This window comes from Falco peregrinus, chromosome 9, assembly GCF_023634155.1.
Source record: "Falco peregrinus isolate bFalPer1 chromosome 9, bFalPer1.pri, whole genome shotgun sequence".
In the NCBI taxonomy this organism is placed as follows: domain Eukaryota; kingdom Metazoa; phylum Chordata; class Aves; order Falconiformes; family Falconidae; genus Falco; species Falco peregrinus.
In genome coordinates, this window is record NC_073729.1 from 3608771 (window position 1) to 3626372 (window position 17602).

The window sequence follows — 17602 nt, forward strand, 5'->3', positions numbered from 1 at the left end:
GTCACACACTCGTAGTTCGGGGTGCAGCAGTAGACGCGTATCCTGTAGTTGAGGCACAACTTAAATTTGCCGGTCTGGTCTTCGTTCTTGCACACCAGGCCAAAGTGGACGTCGCACTGCACGACCTGCCCGACCTGTTGGATGGCAACCTCGGGGTAGTCCTCTGCCTGGCACTCGATTTCCTTGGGCTGGTGACAGATCTTCTTGCCGGCGGCCCGGATGTGCTCGTAGGTTTCAAAGTCTCCCTGGCTGGGCCCCGGGGAGGGGAAGTCGACGTCGAACCATTCGGTCCAGGAGCACACTTCTTTTTGACAGGTGGTAATGGACGAGGTGGTGGTGGTGGTGGTGGTGGTGGTGGAGCTCACGCCAGTGGAGGATATGGTAGGTGTCGGGGTGGGTCTGGTTGTGGTGGTGGAGGTCTGCTGTGTGGTTTCTGAGGAGGTGGGCCGCGTGGTGGGGGAGGAGGTCGTGGAGGTGGAGGTCGTGACTGTGGCGGAAGTCGGGGTGGTGGTGGTTGGTTTGCGGGTGGTGATGGTGGTGGGGCTGGTGGTGGGCAGGGGTGTGCTGGTCACACACTCGTAGTTCGGGGTGCAGCAGTAGACGCGTATCCTGTAGTTGAGGCACAACTTAAATTTGCCGGTCTGGTCTTCGTTCTTGCACACCAGGCCAAAGTGGACGTCGCACTGCACGACCTGCCCGACCTGTTGGATGGCAACCTCGGGGTAGTCCTCTGCCTGGCACTCGATTTCCTTGGGCTGGTGACAGATCTTCTTGCCGGCGGCCCGGATGTGCTCGTAGGTTTCAAAGTCTCCCTGGCTGGGCCCCGGGGAGGGGAAGTCGACGTCGAACCATTCGGTCCAGGAGCACACTTCTTTTTGACAGGTGGTAATGGACGAGGTGGTGGTGGTGGTGGTGGTGGTGGTGGAGCTCACGCCAGTGGAGGATATGGTAGGTGTCGGGGTGGGCCTTGAAGTTTTTGTTGTTTGTGTTTCGTATGTAGTGTGGGTTGTTGTTTCTGATGTAGTTTCAGTGTGTATATATCCTGTTTCTGGTGGCATTGTTGAAATTGTAGTGCTTTTATGTTTTGTTATTAAGTGTGGTGTTGTTGGTAGTTCTGTGTACGGTGTACTTTGAGTCGTAGCTATTTGGGTCGGTGTTGGTTTTGTGGAAGTTGTAGTAGGCGCTTTACTTGTTGGGCATGGTACTGTTATATTTTGACAGCATTTAAATCTTATTTCATAATTATAGCAGATTGGTGGTAGTTGGTCTTTATTGTAGCATATCAACCCTTCTTCCGTGTTACATGTTATATGTTGTTCTAGTAGGGGATATGGTACATCAGGGAACCTTACTGCTCTGCATTCAACAGCCTTTCTGTTATTACAGACTTTGTATCCCTTCTTTTCAATGTTGTGTATTGTGTCAAAATCTCCATCATCATATCCAGACCCTGGGTAACTTGCATCGTACCACATTGACCAGTAGCATTCTTCTTCAATACAAGGTTGAGATGTTGAAGCAGAAGAAGTTACAGATGTTGTCATTTCACTTGTGCTTGTAGTTGTTTCTTTAGTAGTTGAAGTTGTGAATGTTGTACTTTCAGAAGTTGTAGTAAGTGGTAATGTAGTGGTTGAAAATGATGTGGTTTCTTCAGTTGAACTTGATGTTTCTGTGCTTTTAGCTGGTGTCATGGTTGGTGTTGATGTGCTGAAATTTGTTGTGGAAGAACATGGTACAAAAGCACAGCATAAGATTCTTATTTCATAATTGTAGCACATTGTTGAAATCTGATCTTTGTTGTAACATATAAGACCAGCTGTTGTACTGCATTCTACTTCTTGGCCAAGGTCTTTTAGTGTTATGTTAGGGTATTTCTCTGCTCTGCATTGAACATCCCGTGGAGCTTTACAGACTTCATAACCTTTAGCTCTCAAATCTTGAAAGGTTTCAAAATCTCCACCATCGTAGCCAGGGGTTTGCTGACTCCCGTCATACCATTCTGACCACTCACAGACTTCATGAACACATATTGATGTAGTTGGTGTCACTGTGAAAGTGAAAAATAAGGTATCAGGAAACTTATCTTCCTTCATATATTTCCTTTTTTATTTTATTAAATGGGCTGAAAATTTTCCTAAGGTCATTTTCTTGCATGATGAGCCTGTAGTGCATCAGTTTATTGTTCTTATAATTTCGTATGAAGTAGAACAGAAAATCTATCATGTAGCAATTTAATGTACCAATGTGCTTGGAACTGTCAATTCCAAAAAGAATGCTTATTATATTTTACAAAGGGCTGAAATAAGTCTCAGACATAGTTTATACACATTGGGTGGTTGGAAATAACTTTTTGTTGTTGTTGTTTTGCCTTTGATTTAACGTAATTTCTTGTTTGTTTTTTTTTCAGTATTTATCAGTCTCTCCATAGTGTCAAAGCCTGATTGAAATCCAGTGGAAAGAATAACATTTAGTCTAGATTCATAGGTTCCTTTTTCTTCCAAATGCATTGACTCCTTATGTGATATGCTGCATTGTCTTTTCTCTTCCATTTAACATAAAAGATGTCTAATGCAGCATTATTAGCACCCCTACACTTCATAGTGTAGCCCTAGTCTTAAGAAACCATTTATTGGTTGGAGAGCAGTCTGTAAGCTTTTGCAGGTGAGTTCTTACTGTGAAATGGCTGGAAAATGCTTAATGAATTCCAGCTAGGCTGGTGTTTTCTGTGTTTCAAAACTTGTTGTTTTAATTTTATACTGAATAAGTATTTAATTAAACAACTTGTGCACCTAGTAATTACAGATTACCAACCTGAAGAATGCTGAACAAGAATACTAAAAATGAAAATTTCGGTGTCTTAATGCCAATATCTGAGCAGTCCACTTAGTACTGTAATTATAAATACCATGAACCTTATCAGGAATTTTTCAAAAAGTAGCAATACTGTAATTGCCACTACAGAAAATTCTACAGAAAAATAATGACTTATTCAGTAAAGATTATTCCAGCTATAGAAACTGTTACAGTTACAGATAATAAATCTGACACTGATTTTTTAATCGTTCACCAGAAAGCTAAGCAAAATAATAGTATCAAACCAGTGTGCAGTGGTTTTGATTTTGGCGTTTTTAGAAGTGGTTTTATTTTCTGTTTATTTCCTTGTGTTAGTTTGTTTACCAAATATCGACTGAAACCAAATACAAATAACAAATGAGACTTGCTGTCTTTTATTTTGAGGTTGCATTAATCCATTTATGTTGTGAGTGTGGGCATGGTTTTGTAGCTCTTGTTTTACTCTCTAATGAAGGAATATACCCTTACGAGCTGTAAAGGCTGTACCTGTGGAAGTAGCAGCAGGTGGCGTAGTGCTGAAGTGAAACGTTGTTGTTGTGGGTGATGTTGAGACTGGACATCCATAGACAAACCTTTCAATAGTTCCATTGGGACCACAGACCGCAACAATACACCCTCCTGTGCCATCTGTAGTATTGTAGATCACATCTCTATAGTTGTATTTATGTCCCTCATAAATGCAGACACATTCTGTAAATCAGGAGAGGGTGTTACTGTTTGTTATCCAAAACACAGAGTTCCTCAAATATATCCTATACAGATAAAACCAACATTGTCAACATACCATTTTCATCATATTTGCATTTTTTGCCATGAATTGTGCATTCACTGGAAAAGAAAAAAAAGGAGATTATGATGTGAATATATTGGTTCATTACATCATTTTATTGTTTCATTTTTTTGCTATTTTCAATTCTTTGCTATTCATTCAGTGTTTATACGTAGAAAGACCCTATCTTCTCTGAGTTAGATGTTCAGTTCTCCTGTACAAATTCAGATTAGGTAGGATGACTCTGTTTTCTAGCAAGAAAGGCAGCTTTTCTGTGTCAGCATAGTAAACATGCAGTATCGTTATTGGTGCTTTTGGGAGCTGGGCAACGATGTGGGGAGGGGTTCTGAAATGTTCTTATCTCCCTGACTGGTAGTTATTTTTTGTAAGGGAAGGTGCAGTAAATGTATAATTTTGAGAAAGCATCACTGTATAACAGATATTGAGGTTGTCTACACAGCGAATCTCAGACTTCCAAAAGATGCAGGAATATATTCTGGTTTTAAAGGGAATTATCTATTATCTGTTAAGAACTGAATATTGATATATTTATTTACAGTGACTAAGGGCATCTGTACGCTGAACAAACTCAAGTAAATATAGACATGTATTTAACAGGTTAGGTTTAGTGCTGTTAATGATGTAGCTGAGGCAGGCAAAGCTGTCTCTGAACTGCAAAACATGCCATGAAATTTGGGTTAGTTCAGCTGAGTTTCTCGCTAAGCTCTCTGCCATTCTGACTGCACCGCTTACAGTATTCAAGTGTAGCTACTCTAAAGGTATCTTAGAACAGGTGTTAACTGCTTCCCAACTGGTTCTGCTAACTTTGTGCTATTTGACAGAAGGCTTAGCAGCACTTGTCCCAGCATGTCATCGGTTCTGACAGAATGTGTAAGAATACTTGCTAACAGTTGCAAATATGGAAGTACCAGGACAATAACAGAAACAAGATCAAAACTATGAAGATTAGTCGCCTACTAACTTCTAAATAATTTCACATAGTAACTGTAGGACTATCTTAATAAAAATTATCCGGCTATTTTCATAACTATTATTATTTTAATTTGCTTTTCCTTAATTTAATAATAATAATAATAATAATAATAATAATAATAATAATTTTAAAGTACTTCAGTTAGAGTACAGAATAACAGAAAATTAATCTCTCTATGGTAAAATGTTTCACCATGTCATCATTTAATTTCCTGGGGAAGGAAGAATGTTAGACGTTATTCAGCAGCCTGAGTGGCCTAGTTCCTGTGGGCAAACAAACTTAATGCATGATCAATTATGTTCCACAGCTTTAAATTCAACATTTAAAAATCTTTACTAATCCTACCATGATTGACAATTCTGCTTTGAAGGCATCTGCATTCCTGGTTTGTAATTTTTTCCATTTTCATAACAACCACAATTAGAAACACAAGTCATGGTTTCCTCATCAAAATAGGGCTTATTCTTTGGACACTGCGGATAGCAGCCTGCAATAAAAAATGAGAGTTATGTTGATACATGGCCTTTCACAAGTAGAAGTAACTCTATACTCTCCTTATATCTGCTTTCCCTATATTATCCCATATGGCAAGTGGACTTCCAGACTCTCTCTCTTCTGTTCCTTTGACTGCACATGAAGCTTTGGAGCATTTTGTCCTCATCTTCTCTCCAAACAATTTCATAGCCATTAGGCAGTAATTAGAAAATCTCTTCTTATAATTTCTAATATAAACATGTCATATGCTAAGTAACATGAATTTGGTTAATCATACTGCATTTTAGCTTCTTATAAGTAGAATAAGATATGCATAATTATGTTTACCTTCCAAACCTCTCAACTCATGAAGGCATTTCCCACTTGGATTATTGCAGGTCTTCATGCAAGGGGCTCCACATGGCTGGTAATGCCACTCACATTCCCCTTGTGGATTGTAGTAATCACAGAACAGAGCTAGAGGAAGAAGGAATGACAGAAAAAGACTTTTGATCTTTTTGCTCTACAGTATTCCAGTTTTGCTGGGTAAAAATCCCATGGGAGCAGCATAGTCACATAGGTGGTGAAAGCTATATTGTCTTATTTCTAATTTAAAACAATTGTTGCACTTCTACCACCTTTTGACACCGATAAAGTTATAAAACATAGAACAGACTTATACATTAAGCATGAAAATCAATTAATTGAATCACTGATTTTAGCTAGTATGCACTAATATTTATTTACACTGAGCCTGATGTAGACAGGTGGGAGTGTAATACAATATTATAGTTCACCAGTGGTGTGTCATGATTGACAAGTAAATCAGACAGTAGTGACACCCCTTGTCAGGTTACTATCAATAGTTTCATTTTAAGAAAATAGATTGGCTTCCAGTGATTTAGTCAACTTGCTTTGTAGGTTTTTTTGCTGGTTTTAGAATACAGCAATGCCTCTTACAAATATAATTACATCCTTCTTTCTTTCTTTGTCCCATTTGTTTTTCTTCAGCACCCCCCCCTTTTTTTTTTCCCCTCTAGACCCCTTCAAAATGTAGTAGGGTGAAACTCACGACAAATGGATGGAGTCCTCCATGAAATGCAGATGTCCCGCTCATTACACACTTGAGCATAGGCAGCTACTGCTGTACAGAAACATTCACAGTCTCCTCCAGTGTCGCAGGCACAAGCGTCATCCACACATGCTTGATAATATTCATTTGGTTCAACCTGTTGGAGAAAACATTTGAGTTTTCATGCATTTGTCCTCTTTGAAAAAGCATTCATTGTCCTAAAAAATGTGAATAAAATATCTTAAACTGACAACTCTGTATGTGTGAGAGAGAAGAAAAGAGAAAACCATGAGAATGCTTTGAGAAATTAAGAGGAAAATGTAGAATAAAGATATTACTAATAAGTCATAATTCTAAGAACTATTTGATGTTGAAGATACATTTGCAGAACTAATAGTTGCATTACTACAAGCTAGCACACAGTCATACATATCAGAAGGATGATATTCATATTAGTAGAAAATTATCCCATTATCCCATTAGAAAATAAACATATCTTGAGATTTATCTGTGATTGCCCCTTCTAATAAAAACAACAACAAAAACAACAACAAAACCAAAACAACCTATCCGTTTCTTTAGTGTACTAGCTCAAGGCACAAGCTGAGAAAATGAAAGTGAAAATACTTTCTATGCAGTCTCCCTGGAACTTGGTTTGATTTCACCTTGTCAAGCATGACAAAGTGTTTTTTATTGTATTTTTCAGCTCTCCCACATAAAAATTAATGTAATTTATGGCTCAAGACAACTTAAGACTGAAGTTTTTGCCATACCTCGGAGTGACACTTTGCAAACACTTCACTGGTAATGATGCTGCATTGCTTCTGTGCCCAGGCTTTCCTGTATGGATTTGCAGTGCATGGATCTTTGGTACGATTGGCATTTGGGCAACTAGAAGACACTTTCCAGCTGTTGGCAAACTCCAGCACATTTCCTACCACGGACTGACTGCGAGTAGTGAAGTCATTATTTCCATTGCCATCATAGTTTCCGCAAAGTCCGCAGACGTGTCCCTGCATGGGGATAAACGCAAAAAGACAGAGATCAGTAAGGCACAGTTTCTCAGTAACTGTGAGTAATAGACCTTCAGAATTAATCTTATTTAAGATTATCTGGTCCTCTTCAGTAACAGGCTTGGGTATTTTTGTAAAATACCTTTCTTGAAGAGATGTCTCTAACTTGTTGTTAGGAAGGGTAAGGACAGGAAGCAGAAGAGACTCATGGGTTTTGCTCTTAGTATTGAGCTAATTAGTTTTATCTAAACCTGAACATAGCTCTTCAGCGTGGCTTTTCATGAAGAAAGCTACTGATGTGGTTACTGTTACGCCATTGTTGAATAATGTAAATTAAGGAAGAATAAGTAGTACTCAATCTAAGTCAACACTACAAGGATAATAATATGCAATTTCTGCTCTTTCAGTCTTCTGGTTATAGCCCAAATTTCCATTTTTTTCTTTAGGAGATAACATGAATATCTTTCAGAAATAGTTTTATCCAGGTTTTGGATTTTAAAATGTACCTGAAAGCTGGGACTAAGTTTGATGAATATACTGGTTTTCTTGTCCCACATGAGTATCAGACCAACAGTAGTGTCAACCACCAGGTAGATGCCCATGGAACGGATTTGGAATGGCATTTTTCCTCCAGGTGCCCTCTGGATGACATCAGAGCGTCCATCACTGAGTACCAGCTCAAAGTTCTAGGACAGGAAAAGAAAAGCTCAGAGGTCGATTTAAAAAGTCACCTCTTGGGTACAATTTTATATATTGCCAATAACTGTTATTAAAATAGCAACTCTGTTATCATTATAATTGTTTTATTCAACAACATCATGTTAGGCAATTTCTCTTTGGAATTCCCTCCTCTGCTTTCTCTAGCAGAGACAAGAACTGTTAGCAGTGAACAAAGAAGCGTAGTAACATTTTCACTGTCTTGGAGGACACTTCTATGATGCAGTCTATCTGGGACAGCCTGTTCCATCCTTCTGGCCCATTAGACCTGAGGTAAATCTTATTAAAGAAAATACTTACCCCCAGGAAAACTTTAATAGACTTAGAGCAGGTGGTTCCTGTGGTGCCACATGGAATGTTCTCAGTGATGACTCTGAATGTTCCCTGGTTCATAGTTTGTTGACCACAGTAGTTCTGAAACACAGGAATGATATTCAGTGTTAACTATGCTACAAGGTCATATGTAAAATGGAAGGTACTTCAACAGTGCTAAAATCTGGGAAGGACTCCGTTACCTGGACCAGAACATATTCACAGTCTCCTTCAAAGTCAAAGCGTTTGCCATCAAAGGTGGTATAATGCCCATCTCCATAAACAGAACAGGTTTCCAGGCAGGGTTCCTCAGAGCAGTGCCATTTTCTGTTTCTGCATGTGCTGCAAAAGACAAAAAGCACTTCAAATGTAAAAACCAGACGTACACATAATATAGCTATATGTGCATTCCTGCATGTACATCTATCTGATTTTAAAAAATATTAAACCTATAATGAAAAAATAAGGTTTACTTATTCTCAGAAATGCAGCATAGCTCAAAAGCCTTTGGGATTTACCCAAAGACTGTGTTACTTCATGATGTCACGCATAGCTTGAGTTAGAAAATACTTCAAATCTTTCACATTTCCAAATCTTGTTGAATGTATGGAAATGTAAGGATTGCCTGTGAGGAAAAGAGCTTTCTTGCTTGAATGAATATGACAACATCCAAACCATATTGTTCTTCTGACCAATTGCAATTTCTCTGCTGTGTGCCATTGTAAAAAACAGACAGACCTTGCTTTTTGGGTACTAAGTGGATCATCTTACGTGGGATCACTTCCTATAAATATTGACACTGCTAGAGTGAAATGCTGTAATTCACCTAGAGCTTCAACTATTTCTTTTCAGATACTCAAAAATATTATTTTTCAGTATGCTCTTACCAGTTGTTACAGCCAACTCTGACTGATTCTCCTGGACTGTAGGAAATCCCATTGTGAATACATGGACAGTCTTCTGGAGCTATACAGCCACCTTTGCCATCTAACACTTGATTATGAGGACATACGCATCCAGAGATACACTGAGTTCTGTACTGTAAGAACCACATAGAAAACATAACTCGAAGCATTTCCCTGATAGAAGAGTCCAGCTGCAGCTGGCAATTGTAAAAGATGTCCAGTTGAATATGCTTTCAACTGGGTATAAAGAGGCTATGCTTACACATTCCATATCTAGAGTCTGACAGCTCTTCTGGCATTCTGCTCCTACCACATCTGCAGTGGCATTGCCACAATCAATATAGACCATGGGATGTGCACAGACTGAAAGACAGAAAAGCCATGAGAGATGTGAGTTCAACCATGTATTTATATCTTCATGTTTCCTTACTGCAGAGTGAAGGAAAAAAAACCCTAAAGACTCCTTTGTGAGGTATGTGTACCTTAATATCATGCATTTGACCAGAAAGAGAAAATGAGTATTGTTTTGAAGTCATGCTCATCTGGTTTTTGTGCTTATGTGTGGACTGCTTGTAGGAATTCATGTTTAGTTAGCTTAGTGAAACACTTCCTTTCAGCAAAAATATTAAAAAAACAGGAAAACTAAGATCTTGGTTTACTTTGTAGTTTTCTTAGGTTTTTAGTATTTTTACTTTATTTATATTGTCGATATTTTTCTCCTCACATTTACTGAGGTGACCAAGTATTTTTTACCCCTGGGTAACCCAGGAAGTTATAACTTTTTTCAGCTATCTGAAAGGTAAGACAATATTTCTTTATATTTTGGGGTATCCTCTAAATTACAGAAGTCATCTGTTCATTTTCTTGACTGATTTCAGACTTTTACAATTTGCATCATTATGACAAAAAAAGACAGAACTGAAAAGAATAAAGATGGAAAGGGAGAATTAAAGAAAATCTTAAGTGATACGTTACCTGGTTCGGGTTTCTCTCCAATGCAGCTCAGCTTTCCATAGGTGCAAGTGCTATAAAAAAAGAGAATAGGTATGTTTGTGCTTTTCCTTGTAAAGTTTCAGCTTGTTTCCTAATGAATTTGAAATAATGAACAATTACCATGTGACAAAACAGAGAAAATGTGTTTTTTACCAGAATAGCTTGTACTATTCAAAACTATAAAATATTAGAGCAGATAAAAATACAAGTATGTTCTGTATAAAGACAGGTTTTCTCTGACCATTTGCCTCATTAAAAACTGTCCCTCAGAATAGTTCAGATTCCATTTATAATGGGAAAAATCTGAAATGGGATTATCAAGCATCTTTTACCATGGAATAAGTCTTGCACAGTCATGGATAAGAAAAGTATATATCATGAAGGAATATATGGATAAGAGAAAGTATGTGAGGTGGGAAGAGAGGGACGGAGGGAGTGACTGGGTGGGAGTTTGGCTGTTAGCCAAGGCTAGCCCACCACAGTATGGTTTGTTGAATTCCTGCAGTAGCCTAAGTACAGTCTTCCAAACATGGATAGTCATAACAATTTTTAAGGATCTGTGATTTGTTGTATTGAAATTATTGGGGAGAGAAATGCATTTGATTTGAATAGATTGCCTAATGTGTATGTGGTTTCACGACTGCCTATATCCAATCTCATTCTTTTCTTTACAAATCTCTTACCAGACAACACCATTATCATGAATAACTTCTCCAGAAGACAGAGGCATTCCTTTGTAGTAACAAGGACAGCTAGAAGCAGGTACACATTTGCCATTTTCATCCATGTAGGTTCCATTCATGCAGGTGCAGCCATCAACTGGAACAAACTTGATGCTGCACGTGACATCAGGCTCACTCAGAGACCGGCAGGTGGGTTGACAGGAATCGACATTGTAAGTGTACTTCAAGGATTTCGGACACAAGGTGGTGTATTTTGCTTGAGAACAAAAAAGTGAGTTACATTTGTAGTTTATTTAAGAATCGATGTAGGTATAAATGCAGTTCTTATATATGATAAACATGGCAATGTATGTACACGTGCTTTACTGATATCCTCAATAGTGTAATTTTTTCTTTTTGTACCACTAGAGCAGAATATTCCCCTATAAATGTGTCACAGGTACAAATGTTTTGCCCAGGTTGAAAAAAGAAAAAGGTTCAATTATATTAATGCATGTCATGTTTTTTCTTCATTGCTATTTTTTTTTCCAAAGTAAATTGAGAAACATCCTACTTATTTTACTCCTGTTGCAAGACAAGTGAGGTCCATGTTGCTTCTGCTGCTTCTGAGCAAGCAGTTTAACAAAGCCTCTTTTTTCTATTCCTCCCTGCTTACTGCTTGTCTTTTATGGTATTCCCTTCCTCCTCAAATGCTTGAGTCAATGCTATACTTAAAACACAATTTAACACAATTTACTGTGCAAATCCCTGAAAGCTACTGTGTGGGGCCTCTGGACGGTCATTTTCAAGATGCAAAGGGATGTAGAACTTACTGCAGGCTTTGTTTCTCCATCCAGTGAGGAAAACTCCTTTAGCAGCACAGGCCCTGACATAGCTGGAAAGGGCAGCACACATGCAGTCCTCACTCTTCTCACAGTTACACGTGTCAAACATGCAGTTCTAGGGACAGAGGATGACAGATGATCATCGGATTGTTGTGTCAAAGCCATGGTGCTCTAGACTTTTTAGTGCCATGTTTGTTAGAGCTAAAAGTGAGTGTAATTCATATGCATAAGTAAACATATGCCTGGTTTTCATTTGAAGATTTCATTGAGTACTTCCAAAAAAGATGCTTTGCAAGGAGAGAGAGTAATTAGAGTCTGACAATTTTAAACTATTTTTTCTTTTTCTTGTTCTTTTTTACTTTTTCAGGTGCTGGTAGGTTTCCCAGCTACTTCCAGGTTGTAGTCACTGTGTCATATATACTTAGAACAAGTAGAGGGTATTTGATGCCACCCAGCTTTTAGGGCTTAGGCTCAGGAGTTTGGGTTCTCTGCATCAGAGGAATGAAGAAAACAAGAAGTCATTTAATGTGTTGCAGTGCCGGGCAAGGTCACTATAATGTTGTCATTCCGGAAGATGTTTGGTGAGCATAATCTTGCAGATTTTCAATAACAGGGAGACTTTGTGAAGTCCCCAGGCACTCTGTTCCAGAGCTTCATCACCTTGAATTCTTGGAACATTTTTGTTTGCACCTTATCTAAATCTCTTTGCTGCTTCTTACACACGTTTCTTGCCTTGCCCTTGGAACTATCCAAAAGCCTTCAGAGAGCAGTTCAGAGCAGCTGGGCAAAGTGCTAGTTAAGATTCTGACTAAAGACCTGATAAGGACTCCAGTTAATACCTAAAAATAGGTGCAGCAGGAATATACCTGTAAGTTTATCCTCCTGGGAATGAAAATGAAGATACTTTTACAAAGAAGTAATTATTATGAAGGGGATGTAAAAATGAACCCCTGGCTTGAAAAGAACTATCATGAATGCATCTCCTTCCAATTAGCAAATTATTCTCTCAGGTGTTAGTAACTCTTGATCTGAGTCTTTTTCTTTTAAATGGGAAAAAGTTAAGAGCCAAGTACCTTCTGGTAAACTTCTGGATTCACTGTCGAATGACATTCAGCAAAAGGTCCCATGGCATCAGAGAGCAGTCCACACCAATGCTGAGCATACTGGTCTGTGAATTGAAAACATGATAAGAATGTCTGTTGTACTTCATTGTCTAAACTCTTGTCTCAATGTAACTATAGTTCCTGCAGAGAAATTGTAGAAGCTTACTCTGCAGTAGAATTCAGCTCTGCATTTGCTGGAACACAAACAGCCTTTCACTTCCTCTATACAGAAACACGAATCTTCATAAACTGAATGCTCTTAATCTATGGTAGTTGTCATGGAATAAACTAACACATCCTTAGCTGAATTTTGAAAAAGAAGGTTCACATTGTGAATAAAAATATGCTAGTACATCTCAGAAATCAGAAGAGGGGCTTGTGAATGCTCAAAAATTACATATTTCATTGGCTGAAATAGGACCTGAGAGCCATGAAGCTCTGAATTTTAAGTCTGGTTCTCAGTTTAACAGTGGAAGGACCACACTAAGTCCAGCCTTCAGTGAGACTATGCACAGCTTTTTTCCTATATGGCAAACACTCTTTCCTAGGAATCGATCCCCAATAGGCTGATGGTTGCAGTTTCCCTTAAATAAGCTGGCAAACCACTTGTTTTCTTTATCCAAAGCAATATTTTTAAAGATCCAAAATATTTTCCTAGTTATTATTTATCGGTTGAAGCCTTCTAGTGTCAACTGAGGAAAATAGTGTCTGTGCAAGCTGTCCACTGCTATTTTGGTTCAGTGCTGGGTGGTTGATCAGCTTATTCCTCCTTTCCATCTTAAAAGAGACTAGAAGAGGTTACTGTATGCTGAGCTTACCATTCTGTATGCTGAGAGTACAGGGGTTCTCAAAGGTGTTTTGGGCATCATGACAATCAGCCCGAGTTTTCCAAGTATTGCCAAAGGCTGCTGAAGTACCCTCTATTACACCGCTGGTGGTTTTGAAATCATCTGTCTGCACGTCATTGAAGTTACCACAGAGACCTGAAAGGAAGCAGATGGGCTGTGAAAATCTCCTTCAGAGCGAAGTATACTGGGGAAGGCATTGTTGTGATAAGATCACTTACCACAGGTCTGCCCTTTATGTGATGGGTCCAAGTCTATAAAAAGTTGCATGAGAGGAACAAGCTGAACCTGTAGCTGAAGACCAAAGCTTGTTTGCAGAATGATGAAGAAAGATGATGGTCTGAAGATGGTGACATTCGCTAGGGACATAAGAACATATGAGTTATCATTTCATGTGAGATAAGCAGTTGAAATAACTGTTCATTATATAGAGGGATTCTACAGCTGTGTTTGATATGATCCTAATTTCTGAAGAACTGAGGGGAAAATTATTCATATAGGATTTCAAATCCAGCACCAAAGCAGGCTGTCTTTACCCTAAACAACAAATATATAAAACACCTCCACTTCCTGTCAGGTGTTTTAAAATAAGGGGAAGAACACACACTTCTGTTGCTATTTAAAAGAGCACCTTTGCTTGACCAAAATGATACACCATGATTTAGTGGTAGACTTCTACCTGGACCTATTCTGTCTTTTCAAGGTTTGCTTTATTTTCAGATGCAGTAATATCTGAGAACTGGCATGAGAGAAAATCTCCAGTGATGAATGTGTACCAAGCAAAGGGACAGAGGGAACACAGGGAACTAAACTGAAGATATTGGACTCCTGTTGCGAATCAGAATTTTTCTTTCCCCTTTTAGGGCAATATTTTGATCTGGACGTGTGCAATGATACTATTTGCTTGAATTAATTCTCCATCTCATCAGATCTTGCTAAAATTAGACCATAATTTTGCTAAAATTATAAGAGTTGAAGAGGCAAATCCTATTACTTTCAAAATGAGTGACTATGCTCTATTGGAATATCTAGGGTTTGCTGCAAAGGTGACCAAAGGTGAAATTTGGCTTTAGATTAACCTGTGTAATAACATTTCATAGTAAAAAATTAGAAACATTACAGAAGTCTTCCAAAGAAACTTACCTGCAGAAAATGGGAGCTGTGTGTAGATCATATTCACAAATACACTGCCAGAAGGCTGGATCACAATGTTCTGCCCAAAAGAAAAGGCAATGATTATCAAGCATATTTAGGGAAGATTAAACACTTTCCAAATGTTTTCTATCTGGTATTGTTCAGGATAAAGGAAAAAAAAGTGGAGGGATCCTGTGATGATGTTCTATATATTTCTATACTATTTCTTTAATCTTTATTACTGTGGTCCATTGACTGTCAAAACAAACAAGCAAAAGACCAAAGACAACTAAACGATAGAAAATTACTAAGATCTTGACTTCCGATGGACCGACTCTATTCTTAATTTTTCTTTGAATAATGTTCAAATGAGATAAAACAAAAAAATAATGCAGATTTCCTGTCTGTGCTGTTATGTGTCGTTTGTCTATTAAGCTTTGAAAACATCCCTGCAGAATGTTAGGTGCCTCCATTTTCGACTTACAGTTTGTCCCCCACTTAGGCTGATGGCGATGCCCTTGAGGCATGTCTCAGTGTCAGTCAGGCCACACTTGTGGATATCTCCCAGAACAGTAAATTCATTGCTGTCACAGAGCTAGAAGATAACAAAATATGTCGTTAAAAGGATTTGATATATTAAAATATTGTTATGTTAAAAAGGCTCACACTCAAATGACATTTTTTAGTAAAGTGAGTCTTAAAATATTGTTTATTCCTTTTCTTACTGTTCATATCTTCTTACATATATGTATACAGTCACCAGAAAGAAGCAGTTATAAAACACCAGACAGCTAATATTTAATTAAAGAACTAGTGGGAAGCATGGAGATGGTTTCATGGAACCTAAAAACTCAGTGCAATCCTAAAACAATGATCAAAGAACACAAAACTACTGCAGCATGTTCATTTAGTATAACCCTAACAGAAAGCCCCCTGAAATCCATTTAAGGTTCCGTGTTGACCCTCTGTGTTTCAGGAAGTTGATATGATAGCCAGTATTTTTAATCCAAAAAACCCCCAACCATTTTCCTTTAGTAAATTGCTTTAGCAAGGATTGTGACTAATTTTTACCTTGGTTAAAACATAGCTACAGTCTCCAAAGAAGGAATAATGTTTCTCATCAAATGTTGAAATGTGGGAGCCTCCTTCAATACTGCAAGTCCCGGGGCATGACTGGGTGACACAAGACCATTCACCTCCCACACAGGTACTGAAATGAAGAAGGCATTCAGTGCACTTGAGTAATACAAGTATAAATAAAATAAGAGACAATAAGACAGTTGATGCCTTGTTTTTCCTCTTGAAGCATTGATCATACTGTCAAAGAAAGCAACATTGCTTTGAAATCTCAGAATAAGTATGGGGCAGGCATATTTTTATTAGTGATATTTTTTTATATATTGCTGTTCATTTCCAGTGTTTGGACAGAATTCAGTCCTGGTGAACCTGGCTTCCATTCTGCTGCATACAAAGGATTGTCCCTCATCTCCATCAGCATGGCTTAAGTTTCAAACATGTTAGGTATTTCTTGGAAAATAGCATGCATGTTTGTGGTTCTTGTATTCATGGGTAGATGGGTGCATTTGCATATGCTTATGCAATAATACTTCAGTAACTATAATGATGCTGAAAAAAATATGTGTCATATCTGTCAAACACACATCTCAGATGTGATCTCCCACTCTGTCTAATGCAACGTGTCCCTAAATGTCACATCCTCCATAGTATTTACATGAGCACCCTAGTATTACACTGTAGTGCTGCAAAGGACCTAACACAGTAATTCACATTTTTAAATATCTTCAGTAACTGAATTGAATAGCCTCCTTTAATTGATTGGTCTTGAAATTGCAGTACCTATATCTAAACCCCAATTTTTACTTCCAAGTGTGAGTAGAAAACAGAGATATAAGTATCTTCTAAAAACACGTAATCAAGAAAACTTCAATTGATAAGTAGCCCCATTTCTTTTTTACAGGAATTTGGTAATTTTTCCCTGTCTTCCAAATGTTCAAGTAATGCACCTAAAAGGAGAAGTATGAGAAAGGGACTACATTACCATGATCTGCATTTAGATGAGAAGGAGACACCAGGAGCATAAGTTTCACCTTCATAGGTACAGTGGCATTGCTCACGGGGAATGCAGCCAGCACCATTAATGTCATCAAATACCATTCCTAGGGAAAGAAATGGTCTGTTACTCATTCTGTGCATGGCAGAACCTGCTTTTGTACATATATCTGGCAGATGCCTGAAAGCATGTTCCTTTTCTTCTCTGTAACACAGAAAATTAATAGAAAGTACTTTAAAATAATAGGATGTAAGTTTTGTAGGGATTGAAGGGCTATATTCCTTTAAAGCCTATCTAAAATCTTAGGGTGATCAAAAGAGCTCTAGGGAAATACCTGTCTGTTATGGACTTCATTAGAATGGAAGTAGAATTAACATTAATAGATAATGAGTTGGAATAGATTAACTGTTTGTAAGACTGCACAGGGACATGTTTGTACAGTAAATATTTTTATACCCAAAGGCAGAAGATTATCTGAGAGAAGTCAATGCTATTAGAGAAACAAGTGATAGTGAATTCTGTGAGATGTCATGGAGGATGGGCAGAAGTGCTGCAAGGGGTGAAGGTCCTACCATGCAGTCACTCGCAACAGCAACAGTTCTCAGCCCCAGAAGTAAGTGTGCACAAGAACATATTCACATTGTTTGTCTTGTACTGATACTCAGTTCTCATGCATAATTCTCTGAAGCACCAGATTTTACCCACAGCCTAGTGCTCTCTCAGGTCCTTGTTTAGACACGCAGTACTGGACAGGGAGGGTTGTGTAAACTGGGGAACCAGACACATTTTTGCTAACACCAGACTTGTTATTGTGGGCAAAATGTGGTTAAACATTATGTA

General features: G+C 38.3%; 1 protein-coding gene across 1 annotated transcript in view; it reads right to left on the minus strand.

The window, feature by feature from the left end:
* The window catches only part of LOC101923403 (mucin-5AC), a 49815-nt gene that overhangs the window by 24386 nt on the left and 7827 nt on the right, over positions 1-17602 (minus strand). The window contains exons 10-31 of the mRNA XM_055814171.1: positions 16751-16868; positions 15763-15901; positions 15176-15286; positions 14701-14770; positions 13779-13916; positions 13531-13695; positions 12683-12777; positions 11598-11724; positions 10786-11041; positions 10085-10134; positions 9372-9472; positions 9092-9243; positions 8408-8546; positions 8193-8306; positions 7682-7861; positions 6936-7175; positions 6163-6319; positions 5439-5567; positions 4962-5103; positions 3638-3681; positions 3340-3543; positions 8-2047 (exon numbers count right to left, since the gene is read on the minus strand). Coding sequence (XP_055670146.1) covers positions 8-2047; positions 3340-3543; positions 3638-3681; positions 4962-5103; positions 5439-5567; positions 6163-6319; positions 6936-7175; positions 7682-7861; positions 8193-8306; positions 8408-8546; positions 9092-9243; positions 9372-9472; positions 10085-10134; positions 10786-11041; positions 11598-11724; positions 12683-12777; positions 13531-13695; positions 13779-13916; positions 14701-14770; positions 15176-15286; positions 15763-15901; positions 16751-16868 — 4911 coding nt within the window. The remainder of the gene's footprint in view (positions 1-7; positions 2048-3339; positions 3544-3637; positions 3682-4961; positions 5104-5438; positions 5568-6162; positions 6320-6935; positions 7176-7681; positions 7862-8192; positions 8307-8407; positions 8547-9091; positions 9244-9371; positions 9473-10084; positions 10135-10785; positions 11042-11597; positions 11725-12682; positions 12778-13530; positions 13696-13778; positions 13917-14700; positions 14771-15175; positions 15287-15762; positions 15902-16750; positions 16869-17602) is intronic.